Source organism: Danio rerio, chromosome 10, assembly GCF_052040795.2.
Source record: "Danio rerio strain M-AB ecotype USA chromosome 10, GRCz13ab, whole genome shotgun sequence".
Taxonomy (NCBI): Eukaryota; Metazoa; Chordata; class Actinopteri; order Cypriniformes; family Danionidae; genus Danio; species Danio rerio.
Window position 1 is genome coordinate 41,942,401 of NC_141030.1, and position 26,449 is coordinate 41,968,849.

Below are 26,449 nucleotides of genomic sequence, written 5' to 3' on the forward strand. Positions count from 1 at the left end.
CTTAGGGTTATGGTCTGTTGTAAAGACCCATTTGTGGCCAGGTTTTAATTTCCTGGCTGATGTCTTGAGATGTTGCTTCAGTATTTCTACATTATGTTCTTTCTTCATGATGCCATCTATAATTAGAAGTGGACCAGTCCCTCCTGAAGCAAAACAGCCCCACAACATGATGCTGCCGCCCCCATATTTCACAGTTGGGATGGTGTTGTGAGCTTTGTAAGCTTTCCCCTTTGACCTCCAAATGTGTAACAGGTCATTATGGCCAAACAGTTCAATCTTAGTTCGATCAGACCACAGGACATGTCTCCAAAAATTCTTCGTTTTCCCAGTGTAATTTAGCTAATTGTAATCTGGCTTTTTTGTTGATTCTGGCTTGTTGATTCTCCCATGTTGTCACACAAGGAAGCAGTGTGTTTGAGGTTTTCCTTTAATACTATTCTACAGTTGTGCCTGCAGTTAACTCAGATTTTGTCAATTAGCCAATCGGAAACTTCCAAAACCTCGACACCATCATCTGAGCTTTTTCAGAGGCATAATAATCTTATTGTATGTAAACTTGACTTTCAAGAAAAGTGATAACAATTTCTCAAAAAATGTCTCGCTCATTATTCTGCTATGAAGCATAACAGAAACACATTTGATAATCCTGACTTACCTAAAAGAGAAAAAGTTTAATCACATTAACATGAGACTTTTTTTAATGGTTATGTGCCCTTTTATACAGTGCATGTAAACTTCTGGTTTCAACTGTACAAGCGCAATAACAGAATAGTTGTGGCAGATGGCTAATCACTGGCTCCTCACCCAATCTGTGAGAATCGGTGTATGAAATCAAAGAGAACCATGCATTTACACTGGGTTTTGGTTTGTTTATTTGTGTCAGCTTCGTTTAATAGCCTTTAAAGTCAAATGCGCTGAACAAGCTGCTCTGATCAACAAAAAAAAAAAGGGAAGTAGGGGAAAAAAAATTCACACTCTTGACATAAACATAAGGGTGTAACTATATACAATGGTAATGCTGAGTGCATCCGTCAAAGAATTTCCCACCATTTTGAACACTAAACTTTCACATCTAATTGATGCTTGGCATCAAATCTCTCTTTAAACAAAGCATGTTCACTCTGCACACTATGAATGCACTGCAATGACCTGTAAAAGACTGTGTGGTAGTGTTCTTATCGGTTTTCTTTGGGAAAGCAGTAGTGTTTGTGCCTTTTTATTCAATACCTGGCTTTTTCAGTATCAATGAAACTTCTTATGCTAAACCAAACTCGAGGCGTCTAAAAAAGGATTTAAGTGAAGTCAAAATGGGGAAAAAACATACTCTGTTCTCTTTGAGATACCCAAAGTAGCACAGCACAGTTTCATTCAATGCGAAGTTCAATAAAGATTAGGAACGTTTAAAAAAATATGTATCTGGCCTAAAAGAGCCATAAATAAAATTTTATTCTCTCAATGTATTAACAAGCCACAGTATGTCCCATGGCTGCCATCCACAGCACTTAAAACTTGTGTTGAAGTCCCGGTCGTCTGGTGGGCAGACCCATCCGAGAACCTCCAGCTTTTTGTCTCACCGTCCTTAGAAAAACAAAACCAAACGAAAAAAAAATGTGGTAACACTGTAACAAAACGAGGGCGGTGCGGCCGGTCGATCTGCTTCCGGTGTGAAAAGGAACGAAGGGGAGGGGATAAAACTTAAAACCAAATATTGAAATGAATCCTCAACCTCGTTTCACAAAGCTAAAGCTGCATGCGCCAATGTCTAAAGCACCACCATGAAACCCGGGATAGTTCACACGAAAATCATCACTTGTTATTCATTTACCTTCAAATCCTTTATAACATTTATTTTTAGGTGAACTATCCATCGAATGCATTCTTTCTTAGCTTCTGCTCAGCTTCACGCTATCCTTACTGTAGCATTAGCTGTAAAACATAACAGAATCCTCGAGAAATAATATTAATAATACCAATAAGGATAAAATCTCTAGCAGCAAAAGTGAAAGGAAAGGTGAGCAGGTTTGGGAAAGTCCTGCTTTAAGGAAGGCGTGTGTGTGTTAGTGGAGAGGAGATGAAGTCTGCGCCGCTCATCTGCCATCTGCAGGGGTTCGACCCATAGTGAGGGACGTCATGACCCTGCCGAAGCGCTCGAACAGCTCCAGCGTGGAGTAAGAGGGCAGTTTGGGCGGCTCGTGAAAGCTTTTGATCTCGGTCGAGCAGTCCAGCAGTTTGGGGAGGAAGTCGGTCAGCTTCTCCTGTAGATTCGCTGGAGGAGAAAAGGACACGAGTTTGCAGCTTATATCATGCTTCAATTCAACCCATTAGCACTGAGTGACAAAAATTGTGAAACATTAATTTAGCATTTTTAAAACAAAAATGGAGGAAGATAACTGTGAAAGTGCTGCAGCACCTAGACAGTCAGAGTGTGCATACCTTATTTAAAGGGCACCTATTTTACTTCTGTTACAAGATGTAAGATAAGTCTCCAGGATGTGTCTGTAAAGTTTCAGCTCAAAATACTAAACAGATTTCTTTATTAAAGCCTCCAGAATCTGCCTGAGAACAGTGTAGCTGTTTTTGTAGCCTGTGGCTTTAAATGCAAATGAGCTGCTTCTCCCAGCCCACCGGTCCCACTTGTGAGTTTGCTTCTCATCATGCGTTACATTAGATAAACAGCACAGTGAAAGAGTTGGATGAAGCTAAAAATACAGTTTATGGAATTCTCCAATATGACTGTGGACACAATATTCCTACACACAGTTCTGTCCAAACAGCTTACAAAAGTTGATTTTCATCATAGGTGCCCTTTAAAACATCAAGTTCAGGCTTTCAGTGATTATTTTTTACTGGAATGCCAACAAAAATAGTTACAATGAAAGCAGAAGAAGAAGACAATTTTTTATAATGTAGAAAAATGAGTTATGTGTAATAAGAATGGAGTGAGACAGTCAGAAAGTACTGAACTACTGAAATGTATTTAATACTTTATATAATAGGCTTTTTTTTTGGTGATGCAACTGAAAGACATCTCTCATGAATGACTTGTTAGTTCTGTGGGTGTCGTCTATCAAGTATGAACTTTATTGTGTATTTTCTATTGGATTGAACTCAGGCGATTGGCTGGGCCATTCTATAGCTTGATTTTCTTTCTCTGAAAGCGTTTGAGAGTTTCCTTGGCTGTGTTATGGATCATTGTCTTGCTGAAATGTCCAGCCTGGTTTCATCTTCATCCTCCTGCTAATGTAGATGTTGGACTGAATCAGCTGATATTTATTTACACTGTGGAAGGGCAGAGGGTTACTGAAGAACTACTGAGAGATTTCAGCTGCTGTCTGGGCTCTTTCACTGCCTTTCCACACCTCCCTTTCTTCATGTGTTCAAAACTTTTTTCCTGTGTCATTTCATTTAATTACACATAACTTCATTTGTAAACTAATCAGCTTTGTTTTCTTTGCATATATGGATTTCTTTGGTTGCTGCCCAAATCTGGGGAAAATTTCAAGTCAACAACCCCTTTAGAAATATGTTTTTGAGAAAGATAGTGACGTGTTTACTTCTTATTTTCCCCTCTGTATACTCTAAGTATAGTTTACAAGATCTCCAACTTACGCTCCATTTCCTGGCCCAGGTATGAGCACCATCGGTTCCTCATGTCTTCAACAGCCACCATGTCCTTCTCCTCCATCTCATCCACCAGTAACAGAGGAAGACAGGGCACCACCAGATCGTTCATGATGCTCAGACCCGTGTTCACTTTAGCCTCCTCGCCCGTCTCGAACAAAGCGGCAGCGTATTCATTTAACTTCTACAGCACACACGAAAACAACACAGAAAAATCAATAAACAGTCTCCACTGCAAAAACATCTCTGACGCAAAAAGCTGATGTTCTTTGTCATCGCAATTAATCGCTCTTAAACTTCAGAAGCGACATGGTAAACTCTCTAACCCTTTTCCAGGCTCTCCTGAAATTAGGCTGAAAGCGCATAAAAAAACCCCATCGCAGTACATTAGCTAAGTCAATGTTAGCAGTTTTTTCAATTAAAGCGAGCAGAGGGTAAACAGCACAGCTTGAGATGAAGTCAAGGCCTCTGCGGTACTCGAAAAAGGTGAATCAAGGACAGCGACGCGCTTCCTGCTAATGTGTTTACACACCGACTGCAGTTAGCTTCCTATTCCAGGACTGATGATTATATTATCCGCACAATGGCCGCACGGGGTCAGCGGGTACAATGCGAAGTCAGAGCAAATGTTTAGTATGGCTGATTTACAACAGCAACAGATCCAAGCTGCGAGTTTCATCTGATGCCAATCAGCTATGAAAGTTCGACAAGATATCGCATTTCAGACTTGGAAGATAAAATGTTTATTCATAATCGTATTTGTTAAACCGCACATATGCAAACAATTGTCCTTAATGCACTCTGAAAAAAACAAAGCTAACTAGATTTGTTCCAGTCACTGTCTTTTTGTAGGATCGTGTTTACAGAAAAGTCGTGTTTAGGCTGATTTGAAAAGCAGTTTTGGAGAATGCGGGTAAAACTGTGGTGGTTAAATCACTCACTAGCACTTTTTTAGATTTAATAAAAGGAGAAATATTCAATATGCTACCTTCGCAACACTTTATAAAATGCTGACAATTAGAAGTGAACAATATAATAAAGTTTTCAAATAAAAAAAAATTATGTAAAACTAGTGGAAAGCATTGTTTAAAGATCCTATGAAATTAAAATATTGTTTTTTAGGTGTTAAAGGTGCAGCAGGTGATTGTCTTCAGAAACCTTTTTTGTTGTTCTGGTTGAAAGTTTGTTCACATGATTACAGTAAATGATCTAAATGTGTTTATATGTATTTTTATACTCTGGGTAAGGCGTAAGACTAAAAAATGTTCATCCAATTAAATATTGTCGAGCCAACATCTCCCAGAGTTCCGATAAGTAGCTTAAACTGTCTGTCAACAAATGAAGATTTGGGCTTTTAATAATAATTCCTAACAAATAATTCCTTACATTTATATAGCGCTTTTCTGGGCACTGAATATGGGGATGGTTAGGAAGCCATGATGGACAGAGGCCAGTGGGCAGATTTGGCCAGGATGCCGGGGTTAAACCCCTACTCTTTTCGAAGGACATCCTGGGATTTTTAACGACCACAGAGAGTCGGGACCTCGGTTTAATGTCTCATCCGAAAGACGGCGCTCACTGAACAGTATAGCGTCCTCGTCACTATACTAGGGCATTAGGACCCACACAGACCGCAGGTTGGGCGCCCCCTGCTGGCCTCACTAACACCACTTCCGGCAGCAACCTAGCTTTCCCATGTGGTCTCCCATTCAGGTACTGACCGGGCGCAGCCCTGCTTAGCTTCAGTGGGCGACCATGTGAGAGTTGCAGAGAGCTAGCTGCCGGCATGATTTGCGAATCTCTGTTTACGCATTTACGCTATTAGCCTGTGCACGCCTCCATGAGTGCACACCTAGATGAGTGCCGCACGTTCACGACATGTGCACACGAGACAGTCACAATTGAATTGAATTGAAACTTTCTAAACTCCTGAATGAATATTGGAGTTACGTTTGCATGCTGGAGGAAGGACGACACCATGGCTGCAGTATTTCTGTTAGAGAGGTAATGTAATGTTTTAAAACTATTTTAGCTTCACGCAGGGCTGATGCAGATGTTGTTGTTGTTACAAATGGGTTATATGCACAAACGTGTTGTTCAGCCACTGAAATCTCCCGGTGAAAGATTGCTAAGACTATTTTTTGTTTCATAAGGTCCTTTTAAACCATAGATAATGTAGATTTCTATTTAGTTTAACAACAAAACATCAATAAAAAGCTCTATTCTGCCTAGCCTGCTTTACTGAGCTGAAGTTTGTTTCTGAAGTGGGTTATTTCTGAACAAAGATCACCTGTGACGCGTCCCTTTATTGTTTACCGCTACTCTGAATATTCGCTCTAAAAAAGCATGTAAGTTTGGCTTAGTGACAAGTGAAATTCCTGCACGCCGCAGGGCCAACCACTACATACACTTCTTACTGGCGAATGACATGAACTATTGGGTTGTCTGCTGTCATGTCGTGGTGGGCGAGTTCGCGTTTTCAAGAGGCGTGGCTTTAAATCACAGTCCCTCCTCTGCCATCCAAGGCTAATGCTAACCGATTAGCATTTTGACAGATCACGTACTGCACCTTTAATATCAGTGTCATTCGTTTTTAGGAGATTTATAAGCTAGTGCGCACCAAAACGGTGACAAAATTCATGATTAGAAGATATAAACTGATATAAACATGTAAAGCTTGAAGTCACTTTCGTCGAAATGGATCAACAGTTTGATTCACGTCACCTCATACCACAGTTTCTCATCAAATCTCGACCAATCAAATGCTCTCTAGTTTCTGACATGCCCCGCTCCCTTCAGATGCTTCTCAATTGCTTTTCATTTGTTCAACCCCTCTCACTGGCAGAGCGGTGATAAAACAAAATGCTATTGGCTGTTTTATTTTTTAAAGGGAGGGGCTACACTACATCCCACCGGATTTTCGTGTTTCGGTTGAGATTACGTAAAACATCGAATAAAAATTCACATTTCAAAGCACTTCACGAGACCTTTAAGTTTACTGCTTTTAAATTTTTTTCATTTACTTTCTTTATTGCATTAGTTCATTTAAATTAAAATAATAAATATATAAAGTTGTGGAAAAACAGCAATAATACTTTAAGTAAAAATATAAAATAAAATACGATCACTGACCAGAGTATTTGCAGGAATCCTATAGGTAATTTCAACACCTTTTTGAAAATTTTTAAAGATCTTCTCAGAATATTTTAAGACCAGTATTAAACCCTTAACCTAATAAACAGTTTTTAATAAACAGCTGTAGTTAAATAAATCTGTTGCATGGTTGAGCTGGGAAGAAACAAAGCTTAAAGAATAAATTAGAGGTTGTTTTCAGCGACAGACATCAGCCACTGTTTAAACTCATCTTTCAAACCAGGAGTACGCAAACTTACATTTTCCCTACATATGGAGAGCGTCACATCACGTGGATCAAGCATGCCGTTGTTAATATTAAAAGGAATATAAATATATTTATGCTTTTTGGAGACAAAAACTTTGGAAAACGCTTAAACAAATTTTAAGACCTCGTAAAAACGCAATTAAGACTTTTTAATAGTATTGAAGGACCTTAATTTTCTCATAATTGATTTATCAACTTTTAATAATTTTTAAGACCCCGCAGACACCCTGACTCACATAGAAGATGGGATAAATGAGTTCTTTTTTTCTTTTGCATGATTACACAGATATTACATTATTTTTATTACCTTCGTTATTATTGATTTCACTTTTGCAGTCATCACAGAATTATCACCAACTCTAGTATTATTATTGATTGGTATTGTTTTATGACTATAAGTGGTAAACTTGATTTAGATTACATTGAACTCTATTGTCCTTATACATGTACAAGTACAAGATAAAGAATCCAGTTTATTGTCTAACTAGGACTTAAATAGCAGCAAGTGTGTGATATAGGTATAAGCTAATATTATAGAAAAACTATGGGCAATATTTACAGGTCGATGCAATGCGAACATATATATATTTACTGTATATATGGATGGATGTTGTGTTAACTATAATCAGACTAATAGATGAACATATTATACAGGTTGCTATTAATAATTAATACACAAATAGATATGAACATAAAATAGAGATTGTTGTTCACCACAATCATTAACTATAACTATATTAACTACAACCATTACTATTCAGGGTTCATACAAATTTTACTACTAAACTTACGTGGTAAATAATGACACAATGAGAAAGTACTGAACTACTGAAATGTATTTAATTCTTTATATATATCTTTTTTGGTGATGGCAACTTAAAGATGCCACTCATATGGAGTATAAAGTCACATGCATTGCTCAGGTGTGAGTTTTTCCACAGTTTTTAACACGGTGTAAAATTCTTGATGGTTCTGTGGGTCTCGTCAATCAGATCTGATCTTTATTTTGTATTTTCTATTGGATTCGAGTCAGGTAATTGGCTGGGCCATTCCACAACTTCATTTACTTTCCCTGAAAGCATCTGAGAGTTTCCTTGGCTGTGTTTTGGATCATTGTCTTGCTAAAATGTCCACCCTGAATTTATCTTTATTATTAGCAATATTATTCTGATCATGACTGCTGTTTAAACACATTCCTGTTATTTCCATTTCAGTCGCATTGCCGTTTATGTGTTCTGTGTTTTACAGTATGTTGTATGATTTGCACTCTTAATAAAAAATAATTAAATAAATAAAATGAAATCCGTCACCAGCAGGCACTCTCTGCGGTAATGTGCGATCAGCTCCTCATCATGGCCTCTGTACGGCCCTTTCGCCAGAAGCTCTTTGTTGTACTGATAGGCGTAGATCAGATACATCAACGCTTCCACAAAACTGCAGAAAAAAGAGAGAGAATAGCATCTTAATACTGACTTGTTATTTAAATATGAACAGCTGAATGATACATTTGCAATTATATTAAATGCTAAGGAATTTATTGTGCTTAATGTTTCTTGGATTTTTGGTAAGCTGTTGGTAAACTAGCATATGCTGCCATCTAGTGGTGATGTTTTAGAAAAGTGTTCCAGAATCTATTCTAGACCAACTTCTCTCTGTTTGGATTGTTTGCATACATAACTGTGAACTTGAAATGCAAGAAATGGATCTTCACCTTTTCTTCATGAATAATTCCAGGCCGATCAACAGGAACACTGACGTCTCACGGAAAATCCTGTAGTCCTGATGCCACATCTGAGTTTATAAAAGCAGAAAAAATGCAGGTAAACCAAACAAGAAACAAGATCACTTTTTAAAAATGTCTGTATTATTTTGTATAATTCTGACATTTGATTGTTCTGGAGTTTTGAATGTAAATTATTTAATGTAAATTTATGAATTAAATATTTTAAACCTAAATCAGGTTAATAACTAATCATAAAATACATAAACATAAATTAACTATATAGTTATAATGCAATACAAAAAGATGTATAATTGTAATAGCTAGGTAAACAGGAAATATTTCTTATTTCCTAAAATAATTAAAATGTCACCTGACATTTTTTGTCTTATTTCTTTCTTTTAGCTGAACTAAAAAAACAAAATTAAATGTATAATTAATATGTTTTAATGCAATGATAAAATGGTCACTTTTATGTTATTTTTTTATTTAAATGCCTATTATTTTGTTTTACTTGTTTTTACCTAGAAAAGTTTTACTTGCGTTCTTTTTACATGGTTTAGTTAATTTATGTAAATGTAACTACAAAATGTAAAATGAACTTAAGTAAAAAAAAATATTATAAAATAAGTATTAGAAAAGTAACATCAAAGTGACTAAACTTTAAATTAAAATTAAAACAGTATATACTTTTTAATTATAGTATATAAAGACCTAGGGCAAAAAAATTATGTTTTACGGCTAATATATTATATTATATTATATTATATTATCTCTTTAAACAATATATATATATATATATATATATATATATATATATATATATATATATATATATATATATATATATATATATATATATATATATATATATATATATATTTAAAAAACAAATGTTACACAAATACTGTTTGCTCAATATCTCAAAATCATTCAGAACGCAGATAGAACCTTATAATTCCAAGGTTACAATAAATAAATATATATATATATATATATATTATATATATATATATACACACACACACATACACATGCATACATACAGTACATGCATACATAAATACAGTACATACATACATACATTCAGTACATACATACATTCGCCATACATCTATACAGCTTAATAAACTTAAACTAGGTTAACTAGGCAGGTCAGGGGTAATTAGGCAAGTTACTGTATAATGATGGTTTGTTCTGTGGACTATTGTAAAAAAAAAAAAAAAAAAAAAAACTTAAAGAGGCTAATAATTTTGACCCTAAAATGGTTTTAAAAAAATTTAAAACTGCTTTTATTCTAGACGAATATTCTAGATGAATATATATATCCATGAGATATTAAATCATACAGCCTCTTCACCCTTGTCTACTACTTATAACTCTACTGGAGTTGGACTAAACAAATCGCTACAGTTTGACAAATATTGCAGCTGTTGGGCAACAATGTACTTTTGAGAGAATGTAGTTGTTTAGATTGCATCTATGGAGTTTATTTATAAAGACAGTGCCTATTTACAATATTTATAATTTCGGCAATTCAGCGAGTTAGAGGCCATTAGCCTGTCATACTGAGCAGAGCAACGGCGGTTGATGTTTCGCCACAAAATCGTGACAAAGACCGCATAATAAGTCTTCAGGGGAGAAAAAATCTGTGTAAATTTCAAACTACAACTGATCAAACCATTATAAAACAGGTAAGTGACTTTCTAAGTCGATCTCTCCCTGTTGTATGTTGTAGTGCTGTATTTATACCATAGTAATCTGGTAGGGTTTCCTTTGCTTTGTCATTTTCAGGGTTAATTATTGTGATCTACCGATTGCAACAAAGAAATTCTGGGAAATCTCTGTAGTCTGATGGCATTTCATGCCATTCAGCCTTATAATCTTAAAATGTAAGCAGAATCACCTGTTTTGTCACTTTAGATATTACGCTAAAGAATCATTTGACGTAGATGTGACTGAATAGTAGAAGAAAGTAGTTGCTCTTACAAAAGGATTTTTGAGACTCTGTGTTTGATTTTCTTTTTTATATACACGATTATGCCGACTGTTGTATAAAAGCAATATCACACTCATAGCAGTGTGACGTGGCTGTTTATCGTCACTGGTCGAATACTAAGGCACTCAGTCTGTGGCTTCAAGTCAACGCACGCCTCCCACTAGTGCCGATATTATTTTTTTAATATTTATAATTGTTTAAAGAGAAAATATAATATAATATAATATAATATAATATAATATAATGTAATATAATATAATATAATTCAACATTTACATAAAAAAACTAAAAAAATTAATTTCCCCAACAATTCTTTTTTTAAAAAAGCGTATTCACATCACCCAAACACATTTCGACAGTTCAGTTTAATTCATAAAGACAACATTCAACATTCATTTCTGAGAAACCTGCGGCTTACCTCGTACTCCTCCAAGTTCACCTCATCAGGCTTGATGAGCTCCAGTTTGGCACGTGCCACTTTCATGATGCTTTTACACCTGAGGGAAGAACAGGCCACAAAATCAGAGCTCACACCAGACTCGTCCTCTGGCCATGAATCTCACTTTATTACCCAAAACAAAATGGAAAGAGAGCGGCGCATCTGGGGCCGTGCTGCATCAATCTAATTACCTCGCTCAAAATAGAGGAAAGGGAAAAGAAATCAATTTGCTTATGAATATGGATCATATGTTAGTGGAGCGTGGAGGCCAGACAAAAGGCAGACGGGAAGATGTTCGGTGACACGATGATGAGAAGCAGCAGCTGATCTTCACTGTCTGCAAGGCCTGAGATGGACTTGGCCTTTGGAAAAAAAGGGTTTCCTGCTTCTACAAATCAATCAGTTGTCTGTTGACACTTCTTAGCAAACTATGGCTCTGTGTGGGGCTGAAGCTCATCTTTTATATTTGTCAATGTGTGTTGCTCGAGCAACTGCTCTGACACAATCGATGTTCCAGAGAACACTACAGGGAGTTTCAAGAAACAGGGTTGGTAGAAAAAAAGCGTGCACAAGTAGAATATGGAGCTTTTAGCTAAAAACATGAGTGAATGAAGGAAAGAAGGAATTAATGTATGAATGAATGAATGAATGTGAACAAAAATTATTAAAAGAAAGAAGGAATGAAGGAATCTCCCCGTGTTGGCGTGGGTTTCCTTTGGGTGCTCTGGTTTCCCCCACAGTCCATAGATGTGGTATAAGTGAATTGAGTAGGCTAAATTGGCCGTAGTGTATGTGTGTGTATGTGTGTGAATGAGTGTGGATGGGTGTTTTCCAGTACTGGGTTGCAGCTGGAAGGGCATCCGTTGTGTAAAACATATGCTGGATAAGTTAGCAGTTCACTGCTTGGGTGGCGACCCAAGATTAATAAAGGGACTGAGCCAAAGGAAAATGAATAAATGAATGAATAAAAATAATGAATTAAAAAGAATAAATGACTGAATAAAAATGAAGAAAAATTATTAAAAGAAAGAATGAATGAATTAATAAATGAATGAATGAATGAATATAAACAAAAGAATGATGGAATTAATGAAACATTTTTTCTCTGTCAAACATCAATTGAAAAATATTTAAAAGAAGGTATACTGTGTATACTTATGTATAAATATACCAATACTGTACATAAAATACTTAATAAATAGATATATTTACATAAATATGTTTATATACTTGTACTTTATATAATAATATTTATATAAATATATATTTATATAATACAGTTATCCATATATTTATATACACAGTACACACAAATATCTTTTGTAAACATGAACTTTTATTTTGGATGCAATTGATCGTTTGACAGCGCTATTTTTTTCCCCGAACAAACGTTTTTAAATAGAGAAGACTAATTCAGATTTTAATATTTTCAAGTAATTTTGCTGGCATAGAAATTATTAATATGCCAATTATACAATTAATTCTTCCAGCAGGGTTATTAGAGTAAAAAAACTGCTTAATATTTTTGCTTTTTTATCATTAAAAATATATATGTCATTTTCACTTAGTTTAACTTGACTTAGAAAAACATCTGATGCCTGAATATATTAAATAGTCAGAATTTGCAAATACATACACATAATTGTGTACATCTACATAGTAAATAAATGCAATAATTAAACAACAAACTGCAAAAAATAAAATAAAATCTCGACACCAAAACAATGAAAAATATCAAATAAATTTCTTCAAGAAGCAAGGAAGCAACAAATTACATTACCACAAAAAAATGATATGATCTAATTCAGTGGTTCTCAAACTGTGGTACGTGTACCACGAGTGGTACGCAGGCTTCCTTCTAGTGGTACGCGGAGGAATGAAATATGTCATGTACATGCTACACACATTTAAAAATGTATCAAAAATGATGTATATAATATGTCATATATGACATATAGCCTATTTTTCTGATGTAATCTGCCACATTTTTTAACTGTGCAGAGTTGTAGCTGCTTTACTGGGCCTAATGCGCTACTGTATTTCAATAATGCTCATTTTGGTGGTACTTGGGGAGACAATTTGTTTTCTGAGGTGGCACTTGATGAAAAAAAGTTTGAGAACCACTGATCTAACTGAATGACAGCATATCTTGCACATTCAAAAACAAAAATAAGGAATTTCTGTATTGTATTAATAGGATTCCTACCATTTTAAGCACAATCAAAAAGCAACCTGATGAAAACGAATAATTAAATCTACATTTTTTGCATCCTCTATTCCGTGATTGTCTTAATAGTTTCTGACTGACGAGACGTGTACCTCTCATCGAAGCCAAGGTTTCTGTCAGCAAACTGCATGAGCAATGTTCTCTCCACAATCTTCTTGGGCGCCTCATTGTGAATAAAGAACACAATGACATGCTGTAGCCGGTAGTCTCTCTCGGGCGGCGTGTCCTCCTGAGCAAGCCTCAGCAAACGCGTGTACTCAACCTTCATCGCCTGCCAGACAGAAAACAGACAAAAATGAAGAAAAAAAAAAAAGTTAGCCAAATGCAGAGATGGACAATTATTTGGAATATTTTAACTGGGCAAGACCTCAAACGAAACATAAATGAGCAGGGAAAAAACTTGGTTCCATTATTTAGTCTATCTGATTACAATCTATATGATATAAAGATTTTCTGCCTACGTGCAGAGGGAAGCTATGCAACTGAAAATCCATAATGACAGAAATCTGCCAATAAAACTATTCTTGTCTTCAAGAGTCAATTTAGTTGCCTTTAAAGGCACAAAGAGATTTAAAAAATGCAACTTAATAAAATTAAAACCTTTTAAGTTAAACACATGGTCACAGTTACATTTAGCAGATAGTGACAATAGGACTGGATGCGAAAATAAGTACTGAAAAAATCTTAATTTTGGAAAAACTCAGTACCCGACGCAAATGCCACAGTGTGGTGTGAAGCATAATGCAGTGACGGGAGGTTTTTCAAAGGAGGGAAATTGCTACGGTATTCTTTTTTTATTACAAATATTACACAAAAAAGCATACACATCTTGTATATAAATGGAAAGCATAATACATGCTAGTAAAGTGTTTTGTTTCATGTTATTTAGCACAGCAAATCAATTTATGTAAAAATTAAACAATCTTATTCTGACCTGTACTTACTAAAATATATCAAATAGTGAATTGAATTGTATCTATTTTAATTTATTAAACTCATACTACTGACAAAAAACCCTAGAGATTTAAAGGACAGTAATATATAGTGAATTTATATGGTTATATTATATTATATTTTATCATGCAATCATTCGTTCATTCATTTAACTTCTGCTTAGTCCCCTTATTCATCCGGAGTCGCCACAGTGTAATGAACCATCAGTTTTATATTATATTTTATATTATTATATTATATTTTATTTTATATTATTATATATTAAATTTTATATTATTAAATAATATTTTATATTGTTATATTAAGTTATATTTTATATTATTATTTTATATTTTATATTATTATATATTAAATTTTATATTACTAAATAATATTTTATATTGTTATATTATGTTATATTTTATATTATGTTATATTTTATATTATTATATATTACATTTTATATTATTAAATAATATGTTATATTGTTATATTAAGTTATATTTTATATTATTATTTTATATTTTATATTATTATATATTAAATTTTATATTATTAAATAATATTTTATATTGTAATATTAAGTTATATTTTATATTATTATATTATATTATATTATATACAGTATATTATATTATATTATATTATATATTTAAGTTACACAATCACTACAAAAGCAAAGCCAAAGTGAATAATTTAGCAAAATGCTATTCAACTCAAAACAGCACAAAACAATTTAGTTATAAATTGATTTAACATATTATTATTTTTGAAGAAGTATTTTCTCTCCTTATACAAAAAAGTTTCAGCTACCATATATGAAATATATTTTAAATGCATTTCTTAATGCCATATCTTTATTTTACTTACACATGACTTTCCAAACACAACATGTACAAACTACACTACCTGACAAAAGTCTTGTCACCTATCCAAGTTTTAGGAACAACAAATAATAACTTGACTTCAAGTTGATCATTTGGTATCAAAAGTGGCTTATATGAAAGGCAAAGGCCTCTAGATTACGCTTATTTAACCAAAAAAAGTATGCATATTGTGTATGACTCCTATGAGCTTGGAGGACTGCAACCATACATCTCTGCAATGACTCAAATATCGTATTAATAAAGTCATCTGGAATGGCAAAGAAAGTGTTCTTGCAGGACTCCCAGAGTTCATCAAGATTCTTTGGATTCTACACTTTACCTCCTCCATCTTACCCCAGACATGCTTAATAATGTTAATTTCTGGTGACTGTGGTGGCACCTTGACCTTCTTTGCTTTCAGGAACTTTGATGTGGAGGCTAAAGTAGGAGGAGCACTATCCTGCTGAAGAACTTGCCCTCTCCTGTGGTTTGTAATGTAATGGGCAGCAAAAATGTCTTGACACCTCAGGCTGTTGATGTTGCCATCCACTCTGCAGATCTCTCACACCCCTCTATACTGAATGTAACTCCAAACCATGATTTTTTTCTTTCACCAAACTTGATTGATTACTATGAGAATCTTGGCTCCATGTGGGTTCCAGTAGGTCTTCTGCAGTATTTGTGATGATTGGGATACAGTTCAACAAATGAATCATCTGAAAAATCTACCTTCTGACACTTTTCCAAATGATCAATTAGAAGCTATTACTGTTGTTCTTACAACTTGGATCGATGACAAGACTTTTGCCAGCTAGTGTATTAAACAAGTTACAATTGATTTTCTATGAATTGCGAGTTTATTTTAATTGGTACAGAAAGTATCAGCATCGCCAACAGAACCTATACATCTACACGGAATGATGAAAAAAAAAAAAATCAGAACCCCATTTGCATGATAAAGCAGTATGCAGAGGGACTATCATCTCCCTGACATATTGAGATGCACAGGGGGAGGAGTTGAGGGTGTGGTCAAAGAGCTAATGAGATGCTTAGGGGTGTGGCATGCAGCAGGTCATGTACCTTGAAGAACGCTGCTTCAGGCCCACACTTGTCATAAACACTCCTGGATTTGCCAATGGCCATTATGATACCCTGCATGTTTGGGGTCATCATCGCCTGCCCAAGGAGGGAAGGATATTACTACACCCGCCACACCTCCAAAATGCTCATTGGGCATTCAACATGCCAATCACACCACAGCTCAGCCACGAACCAATCAATTTAAGCCAACCCATTAAATAAATGAATTAACTCATTAGAGAAAAAGCTAATTCGAGCATCATGCCCACAGCACTTGACGATGTGTAAACATACAAAACAGGATCATCATGCAGGTAAACGTGCCTGTTGCTCCTTTAAAGGAAACCCTGGATATTAAAGTATGGAGCCAGATCAGTCTCAAAAATAATATGTAATAAAAAATGTGTTTTGATTTCACGAATCGGATTTGAGTATTTTTGAATCGGGCTTTGAACAGACGAATCGGATTTGTGTATTTTTTAATCGTGTTCTGAATTGACGAATCGGATTTGCGTATTTTTGAATCATGTTTCGAATTGACGAATTGGATGTGTATATTTGAATCTTGTTTTTAATAGACGAATCGAATGTGTGTATTTTTTTAATGGTGTTTTGAATTGACGAATTGGATGTGTATTTTTTAATCATGTTTTGAATTGACAAATTTGATTTGTGTAATTTTGAATCATGTTTTGAATTCACGAATCGGATTTGAGTATTTTTGAATCGGGCTTTGAACTGACGAATCAGATTTGTTTATTTCTTAATCGTGTTCTGAATTGACGAATTAGATGTGTATATTTGAATAATGTTTTTAATTGAATCGAATGTGTATTTTTTTTTATGGTGTTATGAATTGACGAATTGGATTTGTGTATTTTTTAATCACATTTTGATTTTACAAATTGGAGTTCTGTAATTACGAATTGTGTTTTGAATTTACAAAATGGATTTTGTAAATGTGAATTGTGCTGTGAATTTGATATATTAATTATATTTTGTAAAAGTATTATTTTTGAGACTGATCTGGCTCCATTTTAAAAATGGTTATTTAAATTACTCAAACTCATGCCAATCTAATTCCTGACATCTTTGAAACACAAATGTCGAGAGCGTTAAAGTAGCTGGAAGCCATTTATTTTTAATGCGACGCGCAAATGTATACCGCTGAATGCCCAATATTTGCACCCTATACTGACACTGAGGAGAAGAAACGGTTTAATTAAGTCCTTATTTTTGTTTTATACACACAAAGTATTCTTGTAGCTTGATAATATTTAGATTGAACCACTGAAGGCAAAAGACCCATTTTGAGAGTGCTTTGGTATTTTTCTAGACTTGGAATGAGTCTGAATCATTGCTGTCTATGAAGAATGATGGAGCTCTCATATTTCACCTAAAAAAAACTAAATCTTTGTTGTCTGTTTTGAGAATTGTATGTTTTGGGGGATTTTTTTGGCTTTAAATGAGTCGGATCATTGATGTCTATGGAGGATGAAGGAGCTCTCAAATGTCACCTAAAAAACTTAATCTGAGTTGTATATTTTGAGAATTTTATTTTTCGTGATGTTTATCTGAACTTTAAATGAGTCAGAATCATTGTTGTCTATGGCGGATGAGGGAGCTCTCAAATTTCACCTTAAAAATCTTTATATGTGTTGTCTGTTTTTATAATTGTATTTTTGGGGGATTTTTTCTGGACTTCAAATGACTCGGGATCATTGGTGTCTATGGAGGACGAGGGAACTTTCAAACTTCACCTTAAAAATCTTAATTTGTGTGGTCTATTTTGAGAATTTTGTTTTATTTTTGGTATTTTTCTGGACTTCAAAAGAATCTGGATAATTGGTGTCTATGGAGGATGAGGGAGCTCTTAAATTTCACCTAAAAACTCTTAATTTGTGTGGTCTGTTTTGAGAATTTATTAAAAAAAAATTCTGTACTTAGAATGAGTCCGGATCATTGGTGTCTATGGAGGATGAGGGCGCTCTAAATTTTCACATTAAAACATTTAATTTGTGTGGTCTATTTTGAGAATTTTGTTTTTGGTATTTTTCTGGACTTCAAATGAGTCTGGATCATTGGTATCTATGGAGGATGAGGGCGCTCTAAATTTTCATATTAAAAAATTTAATTTGTGTGGTCTATTTTGAGAATTTTGTTTTGTTTTTGGTATTTTTCTGGACTTCAAATGAGTCTGGATCATTGGTATCTATGGAGGATGTGGGAGCTCTCAAATTTCACCTTAAAAATCTTAATTTGTGTGGCCTATTTTGAGAATCACACTTTTTTTTTTGGTATTTTTCTGGACTTGATGATGATTTAGGATGATTGTTGTCTATGGAGGATGAGGGAGCTCTCAAATTTCACCATAAAAAAAATTTTCATTTGTGTTCTAAAGACAAATGAAGGTCTGAGTTGGGTCAGAACAACTTGAGAGTGAGTAATTAATATATTTAAAATATTAGGGTGAACACTTTAAGACTTGTATTGAAGAGACATTTCACAAATAATTATTTGACTGAAAATTAATTCATGTGGTCCCAGGTCCTAAGAGTTGCTTTTTCTATTGAACACAGGACAAAAAAAAATTGTCGATTTTTGGAAACCGTTAGCCATCAGAGAAAAAAATACTATGAAAGTCAATGGCTACCTGTTTCCAACATTCTACAAAATATCTTCTTTTGTGTTCAAATGAAATTCAAAGAGGTTTGGAGAGTGACTAAGTGATAGAATTGTCAGTTTTATATAAACTATCTCTTTAAGTCTTAATAAGGGTTTCCTTTTATAACACTTATGAACACCACAGTGAGCTGAGCAGATGTGAAAATAAACAGCGCAATGATCTGAAGCTTGGGCTTCATGCTTCACAAAGGATAAAAAAAAAAAAGATGCTTCCTATATATTAACATTTTGTAGGTGACTGTGTTAGTAACTTGCAAATACTGTTAATCTAAAATGGGTCTGGCATGTCAGAGCAAGTTGTGAGTGGGATGCTGAGGGCTGCACGCTTGTGACCGAATCTACCTCGTCATCATAACCTCCCTCCTTCGACTGAATGACGAAGGTCCCTACATTAGGAATGGCCACCTCCACCACCCGCTGAGGGCCGGGTGGAGGGCAGGTGGGGTCGTCCTGCTCGGGGTCAGGAGGAGGGCAGGGGTCAGAGGTCAGCTTGCTGTCAGGGTGAGATGACTGAGACTAAGAGACACACAGAGAGAGAGATGGAAAAAAACGGCGCAGGAAAACGGGCCAAATGAACTGAGCCAGCATGTCCTCATGGGTAAACTAATCTAGTTCATCTTTCTTGGTACACTCAAAAAAATTATTAATTGGATTTATTAATTTTTTTAAGGAAAAGTGGTTGCAAACAATTTATATGGGCTGAATTTAAATGAACAAATTAAGTTGAACATTATTAAATTTAATTTGCTTTTTTAAATTCAGCACAAAAACAGTTTGCAACCACTTATCCTTATTAATGAATCTTTTTTTCAGTGTACAAAGTAAGTTGTGAATTGATATCATTTATTAAGGTTGACAACAATAATATGTTATTATTTTGTCTCATTTTAGATAAAAACAAATACAATAAAAATGATAATTTTAGCTTAAATCAACGCTTTTTATTTAAACATTTTAGTTTGGTGTGAAAGCAGAATTTTCTGCATCATTACTCCAGTTTTCATTACTCCATGACACTTATAAATTCATCTGATGACTTGTTGCTTCTTAAAGATAAGTTATTATTAGTCATAAATGATTAATAATGCTTATTATAATTCATTTCAAGATCTTGTCTATTTTACTGTAACATTTTTACTTTTATTTTACTGTTATTACTGTAACAAATAACTTTTTAATAATAAAGGAAATCAAATGATTGCCATGTCTAGTTTTAAAGGCTGTGTCTCAATAAAGTTACTCAAAACAAATTACTTCCATGTAGGAGATAAAATACAGTATTTTTTGACTCAAAATGGCATATATACACCATATATATTAGTCATAAATAATTAATAATGCTTCTTATTATTATCAATTTTGAGATGTTGTCACTATTACTCTAACAAATAACTTCACTCCAAACTGTTTCACTTGTTAAAGAAAATCAAACTATTGCCATGTCTTGTTTGGTTGTGTCTCAATAAAGTTCTGTGATTTTGGAAAATAACAAATTTATTCCAAAGAGACAGATAAATTGCTGTAATTTAAGCCTCAAACGGAATTACAATCATTTTTTTCCACTATATTTAATGTTTATCATATTTAAATGAAAACAAGTAAAATAATCATCTGAAATTAGATTCCAAAGTGACTTATGCAATGCTATTAGTGATAACTAAGAATAAAATGCAGAAAGTGCCACAAATTTAAACTAGAATTCGTTGAGATCCTTCAAAAATCTGATGACTTGTTGCTGGATAACTATCAGTCATTATTAGTCATAAATAAAGAAAAATTGCTTATTATCAATTTTGAGATCTTGTCACAAGTACTGTACGAAATAACTATGTCTCATTTTGAAGGCTGCCTCAAAGCTCCATGATTTTTGGAAATTTAACAAATTCATTGCAAAGAGAGATAAATTGCAGTAATTTAAGCCTCAAAAGAAAGAATAATACATTTTTGTTCACCATATCTAACCCTTTTGATATGGAACTTATTGAAATACTCATCTGAAAAGCCCTGGAGGGTTTCTGGGGGTTATTACAACACTTATGACTTCACATCTGTTTATGTTTCCATTATATGTCAATGAAGTTATCATATATGGTTCCTCGCCCTATAAATGGTTAATGTTTATCATATTTAAAGGAATACAAGTACAATAATCATCTGAAATTAGATTCCAAAGTGACTTATGCAATGCTATTAGTTTCAACCAAGAAATAAATGCACACCCATTTAAACTAGAATCTAATGAGAGACATTTCACATTTAAGTGCATATGCAGTTTCGCTTTACACGCAATTATCTTTTATAATAAAATGTTTTTAGTGAATGTCACAATATTTCTTTTTCTCTCAACAACGCACAGTGTAAATTCTAATCAGGTAAACTTTTTGGATATGAGACATTATGATGATGACAGACGCAGAACACATCCTTTAAAACTGCTTATTAAATCGCTTATAGAGGACTTTGTTTATTCAAGTTCTGGAGCATAAAACAAATACTATTTAGATGAAGCAAACACAAATGCAGCACAGCAGGGATACACAGCACTGTTTAAAATATTTGGGTGACCAGAACCAAATACCCAAACACTGCGTTCATACACAGATGGACAAAAGCATGAATAGTATGAGATGAAAGCTTACATATATTTGACATCTGACACAATTAAAAAAAATTTCTTCATTTGTAGATATGAATGGCTGCATGATACAGTAAAAATCTGGCATTGCAATATTTTGTTCTTCTGTGAATTTCAGCCAATGACTTGAATAGCTCTATTTGGAAAGAATTCATTAATTGATTGAAGATTGATTGGAATTATTTTTGTGGGGAAGTGAATCATTCATAAAGTATAATAATCAGATGACAAAAATAAAGACAGTAGAGCAAAGATAAAACTGAAATAAACAGTGCATTATGGGTTTTCTGGGAACCGAACAGTAATCAGGTACAGATGTTTAATAATCGAATGCAAAACAACACCACATAGTCTTCACTGTTTAAATAATTCCATTAAAATAGTCCTTATTAAAGTTTAAACAGTACAATTTATTGTGCCTGGATGCTTTAAACCAGTGGTCACCAAACTTGTTCCTGGAGGGCCGGTGTCCTGCAGATTTTAGCTCCAACCCTAATCAAACACACCTGAACAAGCTAATTAAGGTATTACTAGGTATACTTGAAACATCCAGGCAAGTGTGTTGAGGCAAGTTGGAGCTAAACCCTGGAGTTGGAGCTAAAAAGTTGGACCGAGATTGGTGACCCCTGCTTTAAACTCTTCTGAAATGCTCACACAGTCAATGCTCACAAGTTTTTTTTTAATGTTAGCATCAGTATATCTATTAGCTATTGTGCTTCAAAACAGTGGCAAATTTAGCAGATTTGAACATTCAAATCTAGCAGTTTGTCATCATCTCATATTTAAGTTTCTTATCAAATTTTCTGACCAATCAAGTGCTCTCGTACCTGACATGCTCCGCCCCTTTCAAGACACTTCTCATTGGCTTTTCAGTTGATGTGCTTGATCTCAACCACATTGTCGGAGCTGTGATCAACTGAAACATTATTGGCTGTTTTTTATAAAGGGGAGAAGCTACTATAAGTCCCACCCTGTCTTCATGTTTTAAAGGAGATTACGAAAATAAAAAATGCCAAAGCACTCATTAGACTTGCACTCTCAGACTTGTACACTCAGGTAGCCACGCTTCCTCTGCAAGTGATCGGCATTTACAATTGCCACCTGTGGCTGCTTGCATTTAAGTCCTTCAGTAATTTAACTTAAGGGTGTCCCTGAGGGGGAAAAATCTCTGAGGTGAGGGATTTCATTAAGATCCTTGCAACAAACTTCTTATTTGTCACCCTTACCTAAGTGCCTTTTTTTTTAAACATTTCACTGTAGTTTCTGGCAACATACGGCGACTAGTGCCACAGTTGCTGTAGTTACGTAAACAGATGTTGTGCTTAGGGGTGTCAAAATTAACTGTTTTGTCAGTGCACCGCGATGCAGACATGGACAATTCGGTATCGGTTCAGTAATAATCATAAATGGTTATTATGTACTGAAGTCATTTATCTCCTATGCGCTCTGTCGCAAGGGAGGTGAGCGCCGGTATTTACAACATTCAGGAGCCAACTCAGGGCCGACCCGTGGCATAGGCAGTATGGGCAAATGCTAAGGGCGCTGGACATCCAGGGGGGCGCCAGAAATGAGCGCGGTTAAGTTTGTTTTGTTTTCGATATTCCAGACACATCAGTTATAGCGGCAATAACTCATAAACCTCTTACCCTAAAAAGTGTTTCCTACAAAAAGACAAAGCTGGTTATGTTTCACAGCTGTCTTTTTCTTTTTTTCGCTTGATATTACAACCACTGCTACCTTTAAGCCCTCGCAATATGCGTTTAGACGGGATAGCTCACGCGGAGTGGAGCTCTCAGTAAGGGACCGTCGGAAAAGTGCTTCTTTTTTCTTTCTTTTTTTTTTTTTTGCTCCGCTCAGCGCTAGCTCTCCCGGCTAAACGCATATTGAGAGGGCTTAACTGTGTGTGTGTGTGCTCCGTGATGCACCGAGATATCGAATTGAACAGAATCGATGGCATGATAATCGTAACCGAACCATGAGACCAGTATAGGTTCACACCGCTAGTTGTCCTACAACAGCTCTGCAGTAAACTTCATCTGTGCAGTTTTCTTTCCGTTAAGCGAGTCGAGACGTTCCCTTATCGAGTCGATCTCGACATTATGTTTGAAAGGACCTATAAAACTGGGCTGAGATCATGTAGAGACTTTTGAAGCTGCACTGAAACTGCGATTTCATATGGATAAACTCCTGCGCAGACATGCTAACTTATCAACGAGTATATATTAGTTTAGTTTATAAGGACTAAGGGGAAATGCTTGATGGCAGTCTTAAATTCCTTAAGTCGATCGTTTTTACTTTTTTTTCTCTTTGCAAACCAACTTTTACTAAGGGTACCCTTAACCTTAAACTGAGGAATTTTTTGGTTATAGGCTTTCGTTTAAACAAGCCCTGCAATTTCCTGCCACATCACTTGCATCAACATCTGCATTCTTGTTTGTAATTGTCCTGAAACCTGCTGAATAAAGAATGTTTCAAGTCATTCAAGAATCATTGGTGTAAGTCCATAATGGGTTTAGTTGTAATACTACAACTCGTTAAAATGTTTAAAATAAAAACTAATGTTCAAATTTGCATTAGCCTGGTGTTGTTTTTTTATTCATAACTGTGGAAGAGAATTTTGTGTGTATATTTAGACCTGATAGTTTATATAAATAAATAATAAGCTTTGCTCGTATAAATGTTAATAGTAGCCTGCTTTGGTAAATTTACAATAAAGCATAATAATCATATGATGAATACAAATCGAATAAACAAATCGCTTTTATAGGGGGTGGGGGGTCTGTCATGGTGTACAACTTAGAATTAGAATTATTTGACAACGTCGTCGCTGTCAGCGCAAACGAACTGGAAACTTACTTGCGGTTTATTTATGTTGATTGCATAGGAAGCGTGGGCGCCTGAGCATGCAAACTCGAGAGTGCAAGCCTGAAGGTGCGAGTGCAACTCTGCTCAAAGCACTTCATGTGACCTTTAAGGTTAAACTTTCCAGTGTCTCCACTGGAGAGTGGAGAATCCCAAATAAACATTATTTGGATGTCCACATGCTGAAACAATATTTTGTGCAGCCGTACCCTACAGTCTTTCTAAACACTGCATTTAAAGAGTGAATGAAGGTGTGCAGAAACACCTGAATGATGATGTGTTTGTGCAGGTCTTACTGTATTAAGCAGAGCTTCTGGACTCTTCTCATCATGCTCCGCTGCAGCCTTGCTGATGGCTCTCTCTGTGTCCTCCTGCAGGTGTTTGGAGTCTCCGCTGGGCGACTGTTGCTCCATGTACTCTGGGTCATGCTGAGGAGCTGCTGATGGAGCTGAGAATTAGCTTCATTGAGTTTTTGTAGCTGTCATTGTTGTTTCAATTTCATATTGTGACTACAGGGTCTTTCAACCACTATTAAATGAAACCCTCCACTTTGTTTTTATTGGCCCATTTTACAACTCCCCTAGTGTTAAACAGTTGAGTTTTACTATTAGAGCATAGAATCGGACTAGACCATAAGCATCTCACACACAAAAAAAAAGCTGGACTCTTCTGTGGTTACATTGTGCACTCCTTTAAAAAATTAGGCTTATTTAAAAAAAAAAAAAGAAGATGAAGATTCTTTAAATGGTCAAAAATGTTTTCCACATCGATCAGTTCTCTCTATAGTTAAAAATAACTAACAATGTTAAATTGAATGTCTCATCACAATACAATATAATATTGATTCTCTTAGCTAGCGATACAATATTTGTCAATTCTTCAAAAACCTCAGTACTTCGATTTTGATTCAATTTAATTCAGTGAAATATTGATCTATATATATCGATATTAGGCACAAATCAGCAAAAATTGGTAAGTTTATAATATGAGCATTAAACCAAACTTTTATAATATAGAAAAATAAATAATGGTAGGGGCAGATTTCAAATGACACGGCAGATAATTAATTATAATTATTGAATGTGTCTTGAATAGGCCAAACTGCTGCTTATGGATGGATGGATGGATGAATGGACGAACGGACGGATGGATGGATGGATACAAAAAATAGTACAAAAAAAGCCAGATTTGACAATTTTCTGTAATTAAAATGATGCTAACAGACCTCCATGAGGTGAGAAACAAACACTGCTGTTAAAATCTCATATAATGTAGTTGAGCATGGCTCTTTAAGAAGAGCTTATGGACGGATGGATGCAATAATAGAATGGATGGATGGATACAATAATAAAGAGGATGGATGGATGGATGGATAGATGGATAGATGGAATAATAGGATGAATGGACGGATACAATAATAGAATGGATGGATGAAATAATTGGATAGATGGCTGGTTGGATGCAAAAATAGGATGAATGGATGCGTACAATAATAGAATGGATGGATGCAATAACAGAGTAGTTGGATCGATGCAATAATTGGATGGATGGATGGATGGATAGAGATGGATAGATGGATGGATGGATGGATGCAATAATAGGATGGATGCAATAATAGGATGGATAGATGGACGGATGGATGGATGGATGGATGAATGAATGCAATAATAGGATGGATGGATGGATAGATAGATAGAATATTAGAATAGATGGATGGATGGATGGATGGATAGAATATTAGAATAGATAGATCGATGGATGGATGGATGGATGAAATAATAGAATTATTGAATTAATGAATGAATGCAATAATAGGATGGATGGATGGATGGATAGATGGATGGATACAATAAAAGATTAGATGGATGGATGGATGATGCAATAATAGAATATATGAGAGGATGGATGCAATAATAGGATGGATGGATGGATGGATGGATGGATAGATGGATGGATACAAAAAATAGTACAAAAAAGCCAGA

At 34.9% G+C, this 26,449-nt stretch overlaps 1 protein-coding gene across 45 annotated transcripts in view; it reads right to left on the reverse strand.

Annotated features, from left to right (window-relative positions):
* Positions 1 to 848: 848 nt before the first annotated feature.
* Positions 849 to 26,449, reverse strand: part of usp25 (ubiquitin specific peptidase 25) — a 73,193-nt gene continuing 47,592 nt past the window's right edge. For 4 of the 45 annotated variants that reach the window (XM_087269178.1, XM_087269175.1, XM_087269176.1 and 1 more), the window contains exons 18-26: positions 24,764 to 24,903; positions 19,313 to 19,486; positions 16,286 to 16,381; positions 13,499 to 13,677; positions 11,159 to 11,237; positions 8,733 to 8,812; positions 8,332 to 8,455; positions 3,610 to 3,805; positions 849 to 2,266 (exon numbers count right to left, since the gene is read on the reverse strand). In XM_087269178.1, coding sequence (XP_087125304.1) covers positions 2,088 to 2,266; positions 3,610 to 3,805; positions 8,332 to 8,455; positions 8,733 to 8,812; positions 11,159 to 11,237; positions 13,499 to 13,677; positions 16,286 to 16,381; positions 19,313 to 19,486; positions 24,764 to 24,903 — 1,247 coding nt within the window. In that variant the 3' untranslated portion in view covers positions 849 to 2,087. 45 annotated transcript variants of the gene reach the window in all.